General features: G+C 45.0%; 1 protein-coding gene across 1 annotated transcript in view; it reads right to left on the bottom strand.

The window, feature by feature from the left end:
• LOC135203112 (small ribosomal subunit protein uS9m-like) overlaps nucleotides 1-17173 on the bottom strand; it is a 140888-nt gene that overhangs the window by 99771 nt on the left and 23944 nt on the right. The window contains exon 3 of the mRNA XM_064232745.1: nucleotides 3689-3862. Within this exon, the coding sequence (XP_064088815.1) occupies nucleotides 3689-3862 (174 nt within the window). The remainder of the gene's footprint in view (nucleotides 1-3688; nucleotides 3863-17173) is intronic.

Raw genomic sequence — 17173 nt, 5'->3', positions numbered from 1 at the left:
ACGAGGCGTTTTATGACACCGAAATCTGCTTACAGTTTTTCTGGAATTCATCAAGTCATGGATTCTATTGAACGCTCCCTTCGTAGAAAGCAAAGTAGACATCTTGACGAGACCAAACTCCTTCCTCTTCTTCGAAGACGCCCTCTTAAGAAGACCGTTCTTGCAGGAATCCTGGCGAATGTCTTGATGCGTAGGACGCCTAACGTTCTGAAGAACGTCCTGGTAAGTGCTCTGCTGAGCGACATGACGTGTAGGATGCCGAACGTCTTCAAAAGCGTCCTCGCTAGCGTCCTGGCGAGCGTCCAGATGTGTAAGACATCAAGCGTCTTCCAAAAAGCTTATCAATGTTTATGACGTCGAGCGTCTTCCAGAGCGTCCTGATGAGAGCGTATTGGTGCATAGAACACCAAGGGTTCTGAACGGCATCTCAGAGAGGATCTTGTCGAGCGCCCTGATGCATGAAAGGCCATAAGACTTGACCATACCGAAGACTTAAAGTGAATTCTCTACTACATTCATCTTCTCACTAAGCATGTACTCTAATAAGCCATGCTTTCGTAAGCATGAGAGCATTATAATATATAGTGTTCTGCTGCGTTAGATTCCTTTAATAATGTTACCTACGGTAATCAGCATTGAAAGGCTGCAATATCTTTCTTATTGAAAGCTTTGCAAAAGGCAGACAATATTTTATTTATGTTTGCTTAACTATCCCCTAAGACCGCGATTGTAGGGGATAGATACGGTTAGTCATTCCATCCCGCAGGACCGACCTCTCATGACTGAGAAATAGATGGTTACTGCGTTGGTCTAAGCGATAGCAGCCTCCGTTAGCTGTCTGGCCTTACTCTTCCAGAGTTGCCAGCTACTCCATTCAATAAAGGAATCTTATAAAATTATTATCGAACTTGAGGAAGTTCTTATTAATGTATATTTAAACGAAACAAGACTTCGATAAATCTAGAAGCTAATTAGGTATTGTCATAACAATCCCTTTAAGCGTAGTCCTTCCTAGGAAAGTCCTGTAAGGATACTGGTAATAGAGTTGCACAGCAAAGAAGTAACTACGGTATGTGCTTATGATTTGACCGTATCGTATTATCATACAGCAGATACTCTACTACCTTCTTTCCCTGCCGAGGCAGATAGAGAAAGGAAAAAATTTTTACTATCTTCGTTCTTTTCGTTAATAGAACGATAGAAAGAGTATATATATCTCCTTAAGGAAGGAAGTTAATCCAGGAACTCTTTAAATCTTCGTAATTTCCTCATAAATCGCGGAAGAGACAGAATTCCTGTTCATCTCTAGGGTTTACGGAAGGAAGTAGATATTTCCTATCCGCCATCATACCCAAACGTCGATAAGATTCTTATTAAGAAACCAAGGTTTCTCCCGAACGTCTTGGTAAAAACTTCGACATGACTGTTGCTTATCAAATACGGAGGCGTCCCGAAAAGCGGCCTCAAAAGCGTCCTGTCTTCAAGGGGAGCGCCACTCATGAAGCGTGCTAGTCATAAGCCGATGTACGGTGATCGTCGTCCGGACGAGTATTATGGACGTTCGCAACTCCTGACAAAGACGGCGGCCAGCTGTGCGACATCTTGCTCTCTGTCACGCTCATCGACACTTCCAGAAACGCACTCAAAAGGACGCCTGTGTGTTCTTGGGTGCGAGGATGTAGAAAGCAACGAGCAAGGAAAAGGAGAAGAAGACTGCCTGACTTGACAGACAGACAGCCTCAAATCCTTCCTTCAGTAAATGTGTTTTGCCCTTCTTTTGGCGAAACAAGGCCAACCAAGAAGGGATGATCCTGTGAGAAGACGAGGGTATCCGAACTTCTTCCTTTTCACAGTCAACAAATGATTAAGGGGCGATCTGGGCGCTTAACAGCGTTCTTCCTATTTCCTTCTTCTTTCTCCCATGTGTTGGAAAGTCGTCAAATTGTTAAGGCGGCGATTACAATCGCATGACAATAGAGAGAGAGGACGTGAAGCGTCCTCCTCAATAAGCTTCTATTTAAAGGGCGCGAGTCCTTCCGAGAGCTCCAACCCCTGTACGGGGAGGACGCCTCGGAGGACGAGAAGCAATTCTTCAGGATTCGTGCACGTGCACGATCTTTGGCAGCCTGAGAAGCGTCTTCATGTCCTGCCGAAGGACGCCAGATCGGTGGGGTTCCTCGTAACCCTCCTTCGGCTTTCTGACATGCCCTCTCCCTGTGGTCCTGGGAGTCCGACAGAGGTCTAGACCTAGAGGCATTATAAGGCCGATCTGACGCCCCCTCCACAACACTAGGGGCACTAAATCAACATCACTACACTCACAGCACTGATTGGAGAGCGAGCACTTTAGATTCCAATTACTGATGTAATCCACCATAACAGAAAGGGCATTACCTCTCACAGACACTTCCTCTAGGCCCGTAGGCCATACCACAAGGTTAGGCAAAATAAAGTTTACTCCTCTTGGAGGAAAAACCCCCCCCCCCCCTCCTGTTCTATTACGCTCTAATTTGCGTACATATGAATCATACATCTTCTTTCGGAATCAGTCAATTATTACACTAATTACATTGATGACACGTCGTGCATATTAAGTGAGAATATATCGAAAGTTTCGTTATTCTCACCTAACCCCTTGCAGACAACAAAGTCTGAAACTAGTCTAACTAGAATCAGACTTCTTATGTCAAGAAATTCAAAATTAAATCAATTTATTTTAGCGTATGCCTAGCCGCAAATCCAAGTTAATAAACCAAAAAGAAAACAACCAAGATACTTAAGCGGCAATGAAGTTCCAAAATCCTAGACGGAGGTAATGAAAACAGGTGTTTACATTACCGGCGACAGAAGAAAATCTGAATAGAAGATGGGAATAGTTCCTTACACCCGCCTCCCAGCGGCGGGAATGGGTACTAACCACCTGGCCAACCACTGCGTGTGCCGGGAGTTTTGAAATTCTGTCGGGCTTCGGAGAATACAGCTATATATATATATCTGACAGGTAAGTGTCATGAACAAAATGTCCAATAGACGTTTAAGGGTTAATATTTTTGGGTTGGTCTGGAATGCATTAATTGTACTTACATTATTCCTTATGGGAATTATTGTTTCAGTTTTCGTGGGAGGTTCTGAAATAAATTATGTACAAAAACTGAGGTTCCACTGTAATGAGGCCCAGTAAACAAAAAATACTGCAAAGTTTAGGCCAATGGAATGGCGTAACACGAATTACTTTTAGGGTAGAACTATTATCAGCCTTCAAGGGTAAACAAAAAATTAGTTGACGAATCAACTCAATAACAAAACTCACACTGAGATTCCATTGAAGGTTAATACATATGTGTTCAAGTGGGAATGCACATCATTTAAATCCAGTTAAATAAACAGAAAATAATGAACAAGCTACCACCATCACTAGTGTTTAAGCAATGACGCAGGAACAAACTGAGCTTTCTGCTTACAGTCATTCCTATTCTCCCGCTAGTGGGCGGTCCTGGTCACCTACACAGTTGTTTGAAGTGTTACCAACAAAATTTTAAATTCAAGTTACCATAAAAATAGAACTTATAGTTATGTAATTACTTGGTAAGTTACTTATATATAAAACTGTATAGCATGACTCTCATTCCCATACAATTTTGGAGTATATTGCATTCCAAACCTAGATCATTTTCAAGAAGCAACTTACATGCAAAATCTGATAATAATTTGGTAATCCTGTGTAGAACAAGGCGTGGAATGGACGACCACTATAATCAAACTCTGCAGCTTTTCTCTTGAAAAATACTTCACTTGGATGTTTCATCTGTGGTAGGGCACGAGGGTCAAACAACCCAGAAGGAAACAGGTATTCAATTGCCCTCTGTAAAAAAAGAAAATAAAGTAAGCAGAACTACCTTAATACCTGCAATTACACTGAATAAGATGGACACCATTAGACATATCCCTTTCTGCACATAAATAATTTTGTTTTAAATTTCAGTACAGTATTTCCTAACATATCAATGCAAATCCTTTCTTAGCCATGCTAGTTGGGACTCCTGCCAAACATCAAAAATGCAAATTTTACGAGTAAGTTGATAGCTAACCAGTTTTGTTAAACATCCATTAAATTCAGTGTCTTTAAAAAATGCTTTAAAGGGAAACAGAAGGTTGTATCTGTAGGGACATGCATCTCAAAATTTCAAAATTACAACAAACTAAAGTTTGTCTGCAAGCTTTTAGAATACCCTTGCAAGAAACTGTAATGGCCAAAATACTGAGTCAAATGATTGTTCATTGAGGTGTATAGTACTACTTGTATTCATCACCTGAGTTATACTTTTTCTTTATGACATCCTTCCAAATGTGGAAGGATGTCATTAAGAAAAAGTATAACTCAGGTGATGAATACAAGTAGTATACACCTCAATGAACAGTCCAGGGCATCTGTGTCACATCCTCAAGAAGGGTTTACAAACATCTGAAACCTCTATGCAACCACCAGAGATGAAATGAATATACCACTGAAAGAACCAAAGTTGACAGAGCAGAGCTTTGGTCAGGTGGATATGTGTCAAAAGTGACTGAAGATTAACTATGACCTGGCAAAAAAGAGGTCCTTCTTATTGGTAGAGAAGAAAATGTGAAGGGCACCTTGGTTTGATCACAATAACCTGGAGTTGTTTTTGCTACAAAACCAGCATTAAAAGGACAAATACCTATAGAAGACCAAACCATGGCATGGGTTACTATACACAGTGAATGAAATTTGCTGATCTCTATTGAGAGAGAAGGAGCCAGAGGAACCTGTCTTGAGGATAATGTCCAGTAAGCTTGAATCAGAGGTTTGAAGGGAGGCTTAGAAAATTCTCCAGTAATAATGAGAAGCCCCATCTAAGTGACTAATCTCTCCTTGAAGTATGTCCTGATGTTTTAAGCTCTTCCAAAGATTATATGCAGAATACATGCTGCTCAACAACTTGAGGGAGGGCAGATAATGATAACAATCCTCTAAAACTACAATATTTTAGAAACAAACTGCTTCTGCTGGAATATGTTATTGTTATAATACAATTAAGTTTGTTCATACTTACCTGGCAGATATATATATATAGCTGTATTTCTGACGTCCGACAGAATTTCAAAATTCGCGGCACACGTAGTGGGGCGGTCAGGTGGTAGTACCCATTCCCGCCGCTGGGCGGCGGATATCAGGAACCATTCCCATTTTCTATTCATATTTATTCATGGCCCTTGTCTCCTGAGGGGAGGAGGGTGGGCACTCTAATTATATATATCTGCCAGGTAAGTATGAACAAACTTAATTGTATTATAACAATAACATTTTGTTCATGAAACTTACCTGTCAGATATATATATAGCTGAATCACACCTTCGGATGGTGGGTAGAGACAGACTAGGATTTTTTAGGAAATTTAAATTAAAATAAAAGATTAACTTATTGGTTCCTTACCTGATAGCAAAGTAGACTATGTGATTACTGTCACCTAAAGCCTGCTTATGCTTTATCAGAGTTGCCAGCCAGGTTTTGACCTGTAGTGCTGGTGCTCTCTGGATGCTCTGTCAACGGGGACGTGACCACAATGCGACAAGACCATCTAGCCAAACATATGGCAGTAACACAGCAACCGACCACCACCTGACCAACTAACCAAAAAAACCCCTGATATTAACACTATGGAATGGGAGATTTTCACAGAAGATCTCACCATCAACCAAAAACACAATAAACTAACCTAACTAAGCTAAGGGATAGGGAGAGAGCTACCTTCAGCCCCAAAACTGTGTCTGCCGAAATGTAAGGTCCCAAAGAACTACAGTTCTCGTAAATCGTTCTCACATCCCGGAGGTAATGTGAGGCGAATACGGAATTGCTCCTCCAGAAGGTGCTATCAAGAATATCTCTGATAGACATGTTCCTTTGGAAGGCAAGAGAGGTAGCTACGGCTCTGACCTCGTGAGCTTTCACTTTAAAGAGGCTCATATCAGTCTTCTGGCAAGATGAATGAGCCTCTTTAATGACGTCCCTCAAGAAGAAAGCAACAGCATTCTTCGACAACGGCAAATCTGGTCTCTTCACCGAGCACCAGAGATTACCTGAGGGACCTCTTATCTCTCTAGTCCTATTCACATAGAACTTGAGAGCCCTGACAGGGCACAGGGCTCTCTCTGGTTCTTGACCCACGAGACTCGATATTCCTTTGATTTCAAAGCTCTTTGGCCAAGGATTAGACGGGTTCTCGTTCTTAGCCAAGAAAGAAGGGTTCAACGAGCAGACAGCGCTGTCTCCCTTGAAACCCACTAGGCTACTGAACGCTTGGATTTCACTAACTCTCTTCGCCGTCGCCAGAGAAGCTAGGAAAAGCGTTTTTCTCGTTAAGTCCCTTAGAGAGCTTCATGGAGAGGCTCAAAGGGACTTAGCATCATGTTTTCAAACACCACATCTAAATTCCATGAGGGCGGTCTTGCTTGTGGAACTTTGGTGGTTTCGAACGACCTTAAGAGATCGTGCAGATCCTTATTGTCGGAGAGGTCCATTCCTCTGTGGCGAAAAACGGCAGACAACATACTCCTTATAACCCTTGATTGTAGGAACTGCCAATTTTTGCACATTTCTTAGATAGAGTAAGAAATCTGCTATCTGATTCACAGAGGTCGTGGAAGAGGAAATTCCGTTCCTTCTTGCACCATGCCCTGAAGGAGGACCACTTAGACTGGTAGACAGCTCTTGAAGAGGCTCTTCGAGCATTAGCGATTGCTCTCGCAGCTGCCTTTGAAAAGCCTCTCGCTCTGGCCAACTTTTCGATAGTCTGAACGCAGTCCAGGGCCAGAGCGGAGAGGTTTTTGGTTGAAACCTTTTGAAGTGAGGCTGGTCCCTGAGTAGATCTCTCCTCCACGGGCAACGTTCTTTTGGGAAGTCCACAAGGAACGTCATGACCTCTGTGAACACTCTCTTGCTGGCCACATTTGGGGGCAATCAGAGTCAACCTTGTCCCTTCTGACGCTGCGAAACGTCCTCAATTACGTCCCCCATGATCTTGAATGGGGGAAAGGCGTAAAGATCCAGGTCTGTCCAGTTCCAGAGCAACGCGTCCACTGCAATTGCCCCTGGGTCCAGAACCGGGGAGCAAATACAGAGGAAGCCTCTTCGTCCTTGATGTAGCGAACAGGTCTACTAGAGGACGTCCCACAATCTCCATAACTGTTGACAGACTTCCTGGTGGCAAGGTCCATTCTGTTGGTAGAATCTGATTTCGGCGGCTGAGAAGGTCCGCCCTGACATTCTGAACCCCTGCCACGAATCTTGTCAGGATCTTGATGCGCCTTGCGTCTGCCCATAGCAGAACTTCCTTCGCCAGGAGAAAAAGGGATCTGGAGCGAGTCCCTCCCTGATTCTTTAGATACGCAAGGGCTGTGGTACTGTGCCGAGTTGACTTGAACAACCTTGCTTGACAGTCTTTCTTCGAAGAACTGCAGAGACAGGAATATCGCTGCCAAGTTCCTTTACATTGATGTGCCAGGCTACCTGTTCCCCTCTCCAGGAGCCTGACACTTCTTCCCCCCCTAGTGTTGCTCCCCAACCGGAAATGGAAGCGTCTGAGAACAACACTAGGTCGGGGCTCAGAAGATTTAAGGAGAGGCCCGCTTCGTAACTTCTGAGGGTCGAGCCACCATCTTAAGTGTACTTTTTACTTCGTTGGAGATCCTTAGGATCGCATTCAGTCCTCTTTCGACGCCATTCTTTCCGCAAGGAAAAATTGAAGAGGCCTGAGGTGCAGTCTTCCCAGCGAGACAAACTTTTCTAGCGAGGAAATGGTGCCCAGCAGACTCATCCACTCCCTCACCGAACAAGCTTCTCTCTCTAGAAGGCTGCGACTTTCTCTAACCCCAGTCGCTGACGTTCCTGGGATGGAAACGCCCGAAAAGCCACTGAATCCATCTGAATCCCCAGATACACGATGGACTGTGTCGGGCGGTCAGATGCGACTATTTTCGGTGTTGGACCAAAGGACCCAGAGAACTTTGCTAGGGCTAGCGTAAACTGAAGGTCCTTCAGACACTTCTGCCTCGACGACGCTCTGATCAGCCAATCGCTCGAGGTAGAGGGATATCCTGATTCCTGACGAATGGAGCCACTTCGCTACATTCCTCATAATCATTGTGAAAACCATCAGGGGCCGTGCTGAGACCGAAACAAAGGGCTCTGAACTGCCAAACCCTGTTGTCCAAGACGAATCTCAGGTACTTCCTTGAAAGAGGGTGGACTGGGACGTGGAAGTACGCGTCCTGCAGGTCTAGAGACACCATCCAGTCGCCAGGTCTCAATGCTCCCAGCACCGACTGAGGCGTCTCCATTTTGAACTTTATCTTTTCTACAAAAAGATTGAGCCTGCTCACATCCAGGACCGGGCGCCAACCTGACGACTGCTTCGGCACTAGGAAAATCCTGTGTAGAAGCCCGGTGACTCTAGGTCCAAGACTTGTTCCACCGCTCTTTTTTCGACCATCTGGTCTAATAGATCGAAAAGAACACTTTTCTTCTCTCCCTGATAGGATGGAGAGAGGTCTCTGGGAGTTGATGTCAAAGGAGGAGGATGTAGAAAAGGGGATCTTGTACCCCCGCTCTACTATCTTGAGGGTCCAAGGATCCGCCCCTCTCTGCCCCTTCCAAGCCTCCGCAAAGAATTCCAGTCTGGCCCCGACTGGTGTCTGAAGGACGAGATCTTCATTTGCTGTTTTTGGGTTTGAATGAAGCTCTTCCTCTCGAAAACCCTCTCCCTCGAGGAGCTGCTCTCGAGGGGGTGCCCCGCGAAAGGTTTTGACTTTCTTCGGGGGTTTGCTGAATGTCGAAGTGGAAGGAACCGCTGGACGTCTTGAAGACTGAACCAAGAGGTCCTGGGTCGCCCTTTTCTTGCAAACTCTGTGCAAGATCCTTTACCATAGCCTGGGGGAAGAGATGGTCCGAAAGAGGCGCAAAGAGCAATTCCGCTTTCTGAGCGGGAGATACCGACTTAGCAGTAAAATTGCACAGCAGTGCTCTTTTCTTCAGGAAGGCAGTTCCAAAATTCGAAACTAGCTCCTCCGAACCATCCCTGACGGCCTTGTCCATACATGACAACACGCTGGACAGCTCCCCCAGACTAAGAGAATCAGGACTCCTAGACTGAAGGTCCAAAACTCCCAGACACCAATCTAGGAAATTAAACACATTAAGGGTACGAAGCAGTCCCTTCAAGTGGTGGTCAGTCTCTACCGGAGTCCGGACACCTTAGCAGACGCTAAACTGGAGAAGTCACCCAAAGCGGACGAAGGGACCTTACTCCCACATCCTCCTTGGTCTCATACCAAAACTCCTCCTTTCCCGGCGAGTCTAGAGGGTGGATGGGCGAAAGTGGTCTTGCCCTGATCCTTCCTTCTGGACATAAAGTCTTGAAGTTTCTTAAACGCCCTCTTGGTCGACAGCGATGTCTTCATTTCGACGAATTCAGGGGTCTTTACGGTCTTGGAAGACGAAAGTTGAGAGGGAGGAGACCTAGGGGCTGTCGGCTGGAACTTCTCCCCGAAGGCTGAACGTAACAGCCTAACAAGAACCTTGTAGTCCGAGACAGCTGAAGCTACCGGCTGTTCTTCTTCGACGGAACTCCCCGGACTACTAAGTTCCCCTTCCTCCCTAAGAGGAACTGGAGAACGCCCATCAGGAGAGGGAGTACGTCCCGCAGTCTCAATCCTGAACAAAGACTTCCGTTGGTTGGAAGTATCCGCTACAGTACGGAAGCGGCCTTACGTTGATCTTTGAGGTACGGACATCTTGCGAAAGAGGAGCGTCCTTAGAAGCCACGTGAACTGTCTTAACAAGCAAGAACGTCTCTACGAAAGGAAGCGCTGAGCTTCCTGACGAGCGGCGCCAAAAGCGTCCTGCTTAGCCAAGCGAGCGTCCTGCTTTGCATTCTCAAAAGCGTCCTGCTTCGCTCGAAAAGCGTCCTGCTTCACACGGCAGCGTCCTGCGGAGCGTCCTCAAAAGGCGTCCTGTCTATAACTAGAAGCGTCCTGCTTCGCGCAGCCGAGCGTCCTTAAAAGTGTCTTGAAAGAAGAGCTCAAAGCGTCCTGTCTAGAACGCCGAGCGTCCTGCCGAGCGTCCTCAACCGCTACCTGCCGAGAGCGCAAAGCGTCCTGCTTCGAACGCCGAGCGTCTTGACGAGCGTCCTCTCCTGAGAGAGTAAAAGATCTGCTAGGAGAACGAGAACGTTGACGATCCGGAGGCGGAGAGAGAGACGAGCGAGCCGAGAGAGAATGAGGCCGCTTCGTCCTCTTGACGGGCAGCCGAACGTCCTTCCTACGCTTAGGCTCGACTGCTGCTGGGCAAGTCCTCTGAGCCATCAGCGACGTAAGTCTGGTCCTGAAGGGACACAAGGATATCCTTCGTAGGTGACGAAGGAGCAGCAAAGAAGGGGCAGGACTGAGACTGCGAGAAGGCGAGGGGGCGAGGGGACGCCTCCTTCCTTCTAGCAGGTACAGCTATCTGCCTCTCAGGTGAACACGCCTGTGCGTGGAAACGAACGTCCTCATCGGTAGAAAGCCTTCCTCTCTTCTGCGGAGGAAAGGCGTCAAAAGCGTCCTCTGACGAAAGAGGAGACATAGGACGTGAAGCGTCCCCTCAAAGCGAAAGGTCCTTTTCAACGGACGCGAGTCTCTCGAGCGCTCCACCCCTTGCGCGGGAGGACGCTTCGGAGGACGAAAAGCAATCTTTCAGGACACGCGCTCGTGCGCGCTCCTTGGCAGCCTGGGATTTAGCAACAAGGCCTGCCGAAGGGACGCCAGATCGGTGGGGAGCCCCCGTAAAACCCTCTTGCGGCTTTCGACATACCCACTCCCTGAGTCCTGGGAGTCCGATAGAGGTCTAGGCCTAGAGGCATTATGGGGCCGATCTGACGCCTTCTCCACAACACTAGGGGCACTAACACAAACTTTCACAGGGCCGGTTTCTAGGGCCAATACCTTAGATTCGAGAGCACGAATAGACTCTAGAATCAGAGAAAGGGTGTTACCTTCTCCAGACACAGCACTGGGGGCCCGAAGGCAACAAAACAGGATTAGGTTGGGCAAAATCTAACTGGTGTTAGAGGAGGAGAAATGTTACTATCCTTACCTTTAGTAGAGCTCGCCCTTGGAGGAAGACCTCCTGACTCTATCGCGCTCCAATTTACGTCGATAGGTCTCATACATCCTCCATTTATCATCATCCAAATCTTCTTACATTCATTGCACCGATCATCAACCACGCAAACATGCCCCCTGCAATCCATACAAACTGTGTGAGGATCAACTGAAGGTTTAAGAAGCCTCACCTTACATTCACTCCTCACACACTCTGAAACTTCCCGAACTTGATCCAGACATCATGTATCCAGAAAAGCCAATCCAAAATCAAAAACCAATCCACTATAACGCGTGCCAATCCAACAATCCAGAAGTCGATACCAAAAGTAAATCCAGATAATATTAAGCGAGATAATGAAAAAATCCTAGACGGAGGTACTGTAAACAGATGTTTGCAGCACCGGCGACAGAAAAAATATGAATAGAAAATGGGAATGGTTCCTGATATCCGCCGCCCAGCGGCGGGAATAGGTACTACCACCTGAACCGCCCCACTACGTGTGCCGCGAATTTTGAAATTCTGTCGGACGTCAGAAATACAGCTATATATATATCTGACAGGTAAGTTTCATGAACAAAACCTATGTTTCTAAGCATTAGCTAGAAAACCTTAGGAAAGATCCACATTTTCAGGATCCCAAGAAATCTCCAGAGATAAAGGAGTCTTCCCCTCCAGCTCCTTTTGTTTCAGGTTTGGAGTCCAACAAATGATGGTGGTTTGGGCATCGCTAGGCCTACAGGGTTAACCCTCTGTGGATGGTTTGTTGGCACATTTCTCATCCGCTCGCCAGCCTTCCCCAGTCCCACCGGCACATGTGGGTGACGATGATGTCGAGGATGTGAAACGTTTTGGTTCCATGGTCGTGTGTCTCAGCCTTCTTCTCTCAAGACGACTTCCCTTAAGAGTTCCCAATATTGTCATTCTCCATCTAGAGATAATGACCTTCGAGGTAAGTCTCCTCCCTCAAGAGCTATCGTGCTTGTCAGTCCTTAACCCACGACCGTGGACGTGATTCATCACGGGGCCCTGAATAAGTGCATTCACAAAGCTGTGTATGTGCAACGCTGTCACCTACACTGAAATGAAAACCACTATACGTACATCCAACAAAAGCTGGTGGGCACTCCAGTTGCATTAGTACCCCTAGGATCCCTAGTGACTTGACACCCTACATCAAGGTGAAGAGGTCAAGGATAATAGGAATGTTTCCTATGCTTCTTCCCAAATACCATGCCAGCCACTGATAAAGTCCCCAAGGTACTGAAGTGTTCAAATACTGTTCCTATTTCTCTTAAATACTATTGTGACACAAATATTGACTTAACTTCCAGTCCTCTTGGATCCGATAATGTGTCTCGGTAATAAGAATGGTGATGGGCATTCGGAAATTGGAACTTTCACTGGGCACTCAGAAGATGTTGGACAAACATACTCCAGGATGCATCAAGCAATGCAGGACGGTTGAGGGCTGCAAGATGGTTCCTTGAATTTCCTTGAACTGTCTACAGGGTAGCTGAGAAGAGCAGTCAACATCAGTTCTAAATCTCTTCAAAGGTTGAGACTCATTTGGAAAGTGGGACCTGAATCCTCCAAGTCAGAAGACAACTGATGCACTATGAAGCGCCTTTCCAATGGCTGTTTGTCGAAGCCTGGGAGTGTGCAACAGGTTCGACTGAGGGGGCAACTGCCAGTGAGCAGACCCCATCAGTCTCCCTTGGACTTCCAGCATATCTTTACCCAGGGTCAGGGGAGTATGACAGGGACCTTTCTCTAGGATAACCGATGGGAAGAGCAGCCACCTCCTCCTCATGATCTTACATGACACTATCACTTTTAGCATTATCACTGAACACTTTGTCCATAAGGACCTTTCGGGACACCCCTATTTCAGCCACTGTATTATCCACTAATTCAATCTTATAATCAAACCTGCACTCAAGACTGGCAATGGCATCAGGGTTGGAAGTATGGAAGCTTGGCACAAGAGTAGGCGGTATAATGGTGGGGGACAGGTGATAGGAGACAAGGCTGGAACAGGGGAAGAAGGAATGGAAAGATCATCTACAACGCTTGGCTTATATCAAGATTCTAGGGTATGTGCATTACTTTTGGCTTTGAAAGCCGCCTTCCTCTTCCTATCAAGCTTATCTAGATGAGATTTCAACACCTTCCATTGCTTATCATCCCAATCCCTACACTAATCAGATGTTCAATCTTTTATACAGATCTGGCCCTTACAGTTAGCACAAATCATAAGAGAATCATAAGTCAACTTTGTTAACCTATTCTTACAACCCTCCTGACAATACTGAATGCTGGAGGAACTAGAGTCCAACATATCAAAAAAAAAAATAAATAAATGAATAAATAAAAAATAAATAAATAAAAAATAAAAAAATAAAAAACCTAAGCTAAAGTTAACAAGCTTGAAGGCTACATAATTGACCAAAATACTGATGAAAACATTCAATAAAGAGCTGCTGCATACATTCAATGTTACATTGAAGGCCGGCAGAAATGAATTGAGCTCTTTTGCTGTGTTGTACCAATTGTTCCCCAATAGTGGACAGGGTTAGTCACCTACACAAAAACAATAGAAGCGTTACCACAATCTAAAAATTTTGGCTGCCGTGCAAGTGGAAACTATAGCTCTTACTTGGTAAGTTACTTATAAGAAAATGGCCTTTTTCTTTTATCAAAGTTTTGCTCAATATCTAAGTAATTCCTTCCCTTTGAAATGGCATCTGTTGATTATGTATCTTATATTTTAAAGTTCTTGAAATGTCTTTAAGGCTGACAGCGCTGGCTGAATCTTATGATTTCTTTTAACCTTGGCTGACCCCTGAAAGTACATTTAGTCCCTATCCTGCCCTAATTTAGGCATCATCTGTCGGTCAAGTTTAATTAAACTGTCCAAAGTCACTTTCTGGAAGTAAACATAGTTTAAGAGGTTTGTACATTGTAAAGACATACAGCTCTTACAAATATATGAGCTGCTAAAAATACAGAAGCCAATAATCATATGACAACTTCAGCATTTACATTCACTCATTGCAAGATTTCATTAATAGCAATCAAGTAACACTATTATTTATCAACCAATCTATCAACCTTACTGGAATTCTGTTTCCCCATTTGTTCCATAACAACTTTAACTATAAAGACATACACAATCTAAAAACATGTTATTGTTATAATACAATTAAGTTTGTTCATACTTACCTGGCAGATATATATATAGCTGTATTTCTGAAGTCCGACAGAATTTAAAAATTCGCGGCACACGCAGTGGGCGGCCAAGGTGGTAGTACCCATTCCCGCCGCTGGGAGGCGGATATCAGGAACTATTCCCATTTTCTATTTCATATTTTATCAAGTGCCACTGTCTCCTGAGGGGATGGTGGGTGGGCACTTTAATTATATATATCTGCCAGGTAAGTATGAACAAACTTAATTGTATTATAACAATAACATTTTGTTCATGAAACTTACCTGACAGATATATATATAGCTGAATCCCACCTTCGGATGGTGGGAAGAGACAGAATAGGATTTTTGGGAAACTAAATTAAGTAGAATGATATACATCTTGGTTCCTGACCTGTTAGCATAGCCGACTTCGTGATTACTGTCACCAAAGTCTGCTTCTGCGTTACTAGAGTTGCCAGAGGTAGAGACCTGTAATGCTGGTGCGCTCTAGATGATCTGTCAACGGGGGCGTGACCACAATGTGACTAGACCATATTGACCATACTTCTGAGGGCACCGAAGCTAAAACCACCACCTGACCTAACCTATCAAGTTAGTTCCATAACTTCTAGGCTAAAGAAAAGGAACGCGCCTCAAGCGACCTAACCCCTTCAAAGTTAAAAGCACACCTATCCCTTTTCTATAGGATAGGATTCGTGTTGCTTCTTGCACCCAATAATATATCTACGGATATGTATGGTCCTAGCGACTTACGGATCTGAAATGTCGTCTTCACATCCCGTCGGGAGTGTGAAGCGAACACGAGTTGCTTCGCTAAAGCGTGGCACTCAGGATGTTACTGAGTGTCATGCTCTGTTGAAAATGCTTCCGAGGGCCGCGCCCTCACCTCTTGAGCATTCTCATATTAAGAAAAAATCTCAAATCTTTATGCAAACATAATGAATGAGACCTCTTAAAAGAACTCCTTGGCTATAATGCCAGGTGTTCTTGGACATGAACCAGTCTGGTCTTTTACACGGAACACCGCAGATTGTCGGGAGTGTGAAGCGAACCTCCCAGAGTTGCTTCGCAAAAAGCGTGGCACTCAGGATGTTTACTGAGTGTCATGCTCTGTTGAAATGCTTCCGAGGCGCGCCCTCACCTCTTGAGCATTCATATTAAGAAAACAAAAAATCTCAAAATCTTTATGCAAACATAATGAATGAGCCTCTTAAAAGAACTCCTTGGCTATCATGCCAGGGTGTTCTTGGACATGAACTAGTCTGGTCTTTACGGAAACCCGCAGATTGTCTGTTGACTTGACTTTCTATAGTTTTATCAAGATAAAACTTGAGAGACCCTACAGGGCACAGGACTCTCTAATGCCCTTGCCCAATAATTTGTGCCATACCCTTGGTCTCCAAGCCTTCGGGTCAATGGTTAGACAGGTTTTCGTTCTTATCAAGAACGGAAGGCTTAGCGGACAGACCGCATTATGTCCTTTAAAGCCAAAACCTCTGATGATGGCTAAAACCTCACTAACCCTCCTTGCCGTTGGCTAGAGCGGTTAGAATATTAGCCTTTCTGGTCACGTGTATTAAGTTCGCAGAAAGGATAGGTTCGAAATGCTTTTGGCATCAGAAACTCAGACTACGTCTAAGTTCCATGCCGGAACCTTTGATCCAGAGAATTTCAAGATTTCCACAGACCTCAAAGATCGTGAAGCTTTGTTTGTTTGACAGAACCGAATCTCTGAGCCTAGAGGCCGTCAACAACATATTTGCATATTCTACAACAGTTAGGACTTCTATCTTATCTCATACTTCATACGGAAAGATAGAACCATAACGAAATTCACAGAGGTCGAGGTGGAGGAACAGTCATTTCCCTTCACTATCTCCAGAAACGGCCCCTCCGATTGAAAACTGAAAATAGGCAGCACTGCTTTGCCTTGGCCAAGAGACTGCCATTAATCTTGAAGCTCTTATCGCTTCTCGATAGTCTGAACGCCTTCAGAGTCAGAGCGGAGAGATATTAGATACTTCACTAAGTGACGATGTTAGATTACACAGATTCTCTCGGGAAGGGTCTTTGGACAATTCTCTGAATTACCTGACCTCTGTGAATCCAACCTCTTATTGAGGCCAACATGTGCGACTAAAAGCTAATCCTCTAGGATCATGAATAAGGGAACAACTTAAGAGGAAGCTCCTTCGTCTTCAATATTACGAAAAACTTAACTAAAGGACGCCCTCAGTCTCTCCTCACTTTCGACATACTTCTAAGTGAGGATTATTCAGACGTCAGTAGTTGTTGCCTTCGATCGAGAAGACCCGCACGGACGTGCACTAGTTTAACGAACCTCTTGAGGATCGTTACGTTCCGTGCCCAGCCCATAACCATTTCTCTCTTCTCGAGCTATGAGAGAGCTGAGAAATTATCCAATAGAGGCTTGGGGCCACTCGACTCCAAAACTCACCCTTCGAGGGAACTGGAGAGTCCGACCAATTTGGATTCCAATTCCTTTCAGACAATGTGCCAGAACATCTGTTCTCTGTTCGGATGTCTGGCACCCTCTCGCTATCACCCGAGGTGATCCTCAAGCCGTTGAGAGAAAATTAGAATTACAAGATCTTTGATGTTATTCCAATTTCTTCGTGAGGAAAATTTGTAGAGGTCTGAATTGCTGTTTATTCAGGAAACAAAAACAAGCTTCTCCAGCGAGGAAAAAAAAATGGTCCCCAGCAAACTCATCCATTCCCTCACTCAGCCTGCTTCCTTCCCTAAATAAGGCTGCGCTTTGCATAAGCATGAGAGCATTAT

This window comes from Macrobrachium nipponense, chromosome 33, assembly GCF_015104395.2.
Source record: "Macrobrachium nipponense isolate FS-2020 chromosome 33, ASM1510439v2, whole genome shotgun sequence".
In the NCBI taxonomy this organism is placed as follows: Eukaryota; Metazoa; Arthropoda; class Malacostraca; order Decapoda; family Palaemonidae; genus Macrobrachium; species Macrobrachium nipponense.
This window is presented reverse-complemented; position numbering and strand designations above follow the sequence as displayed.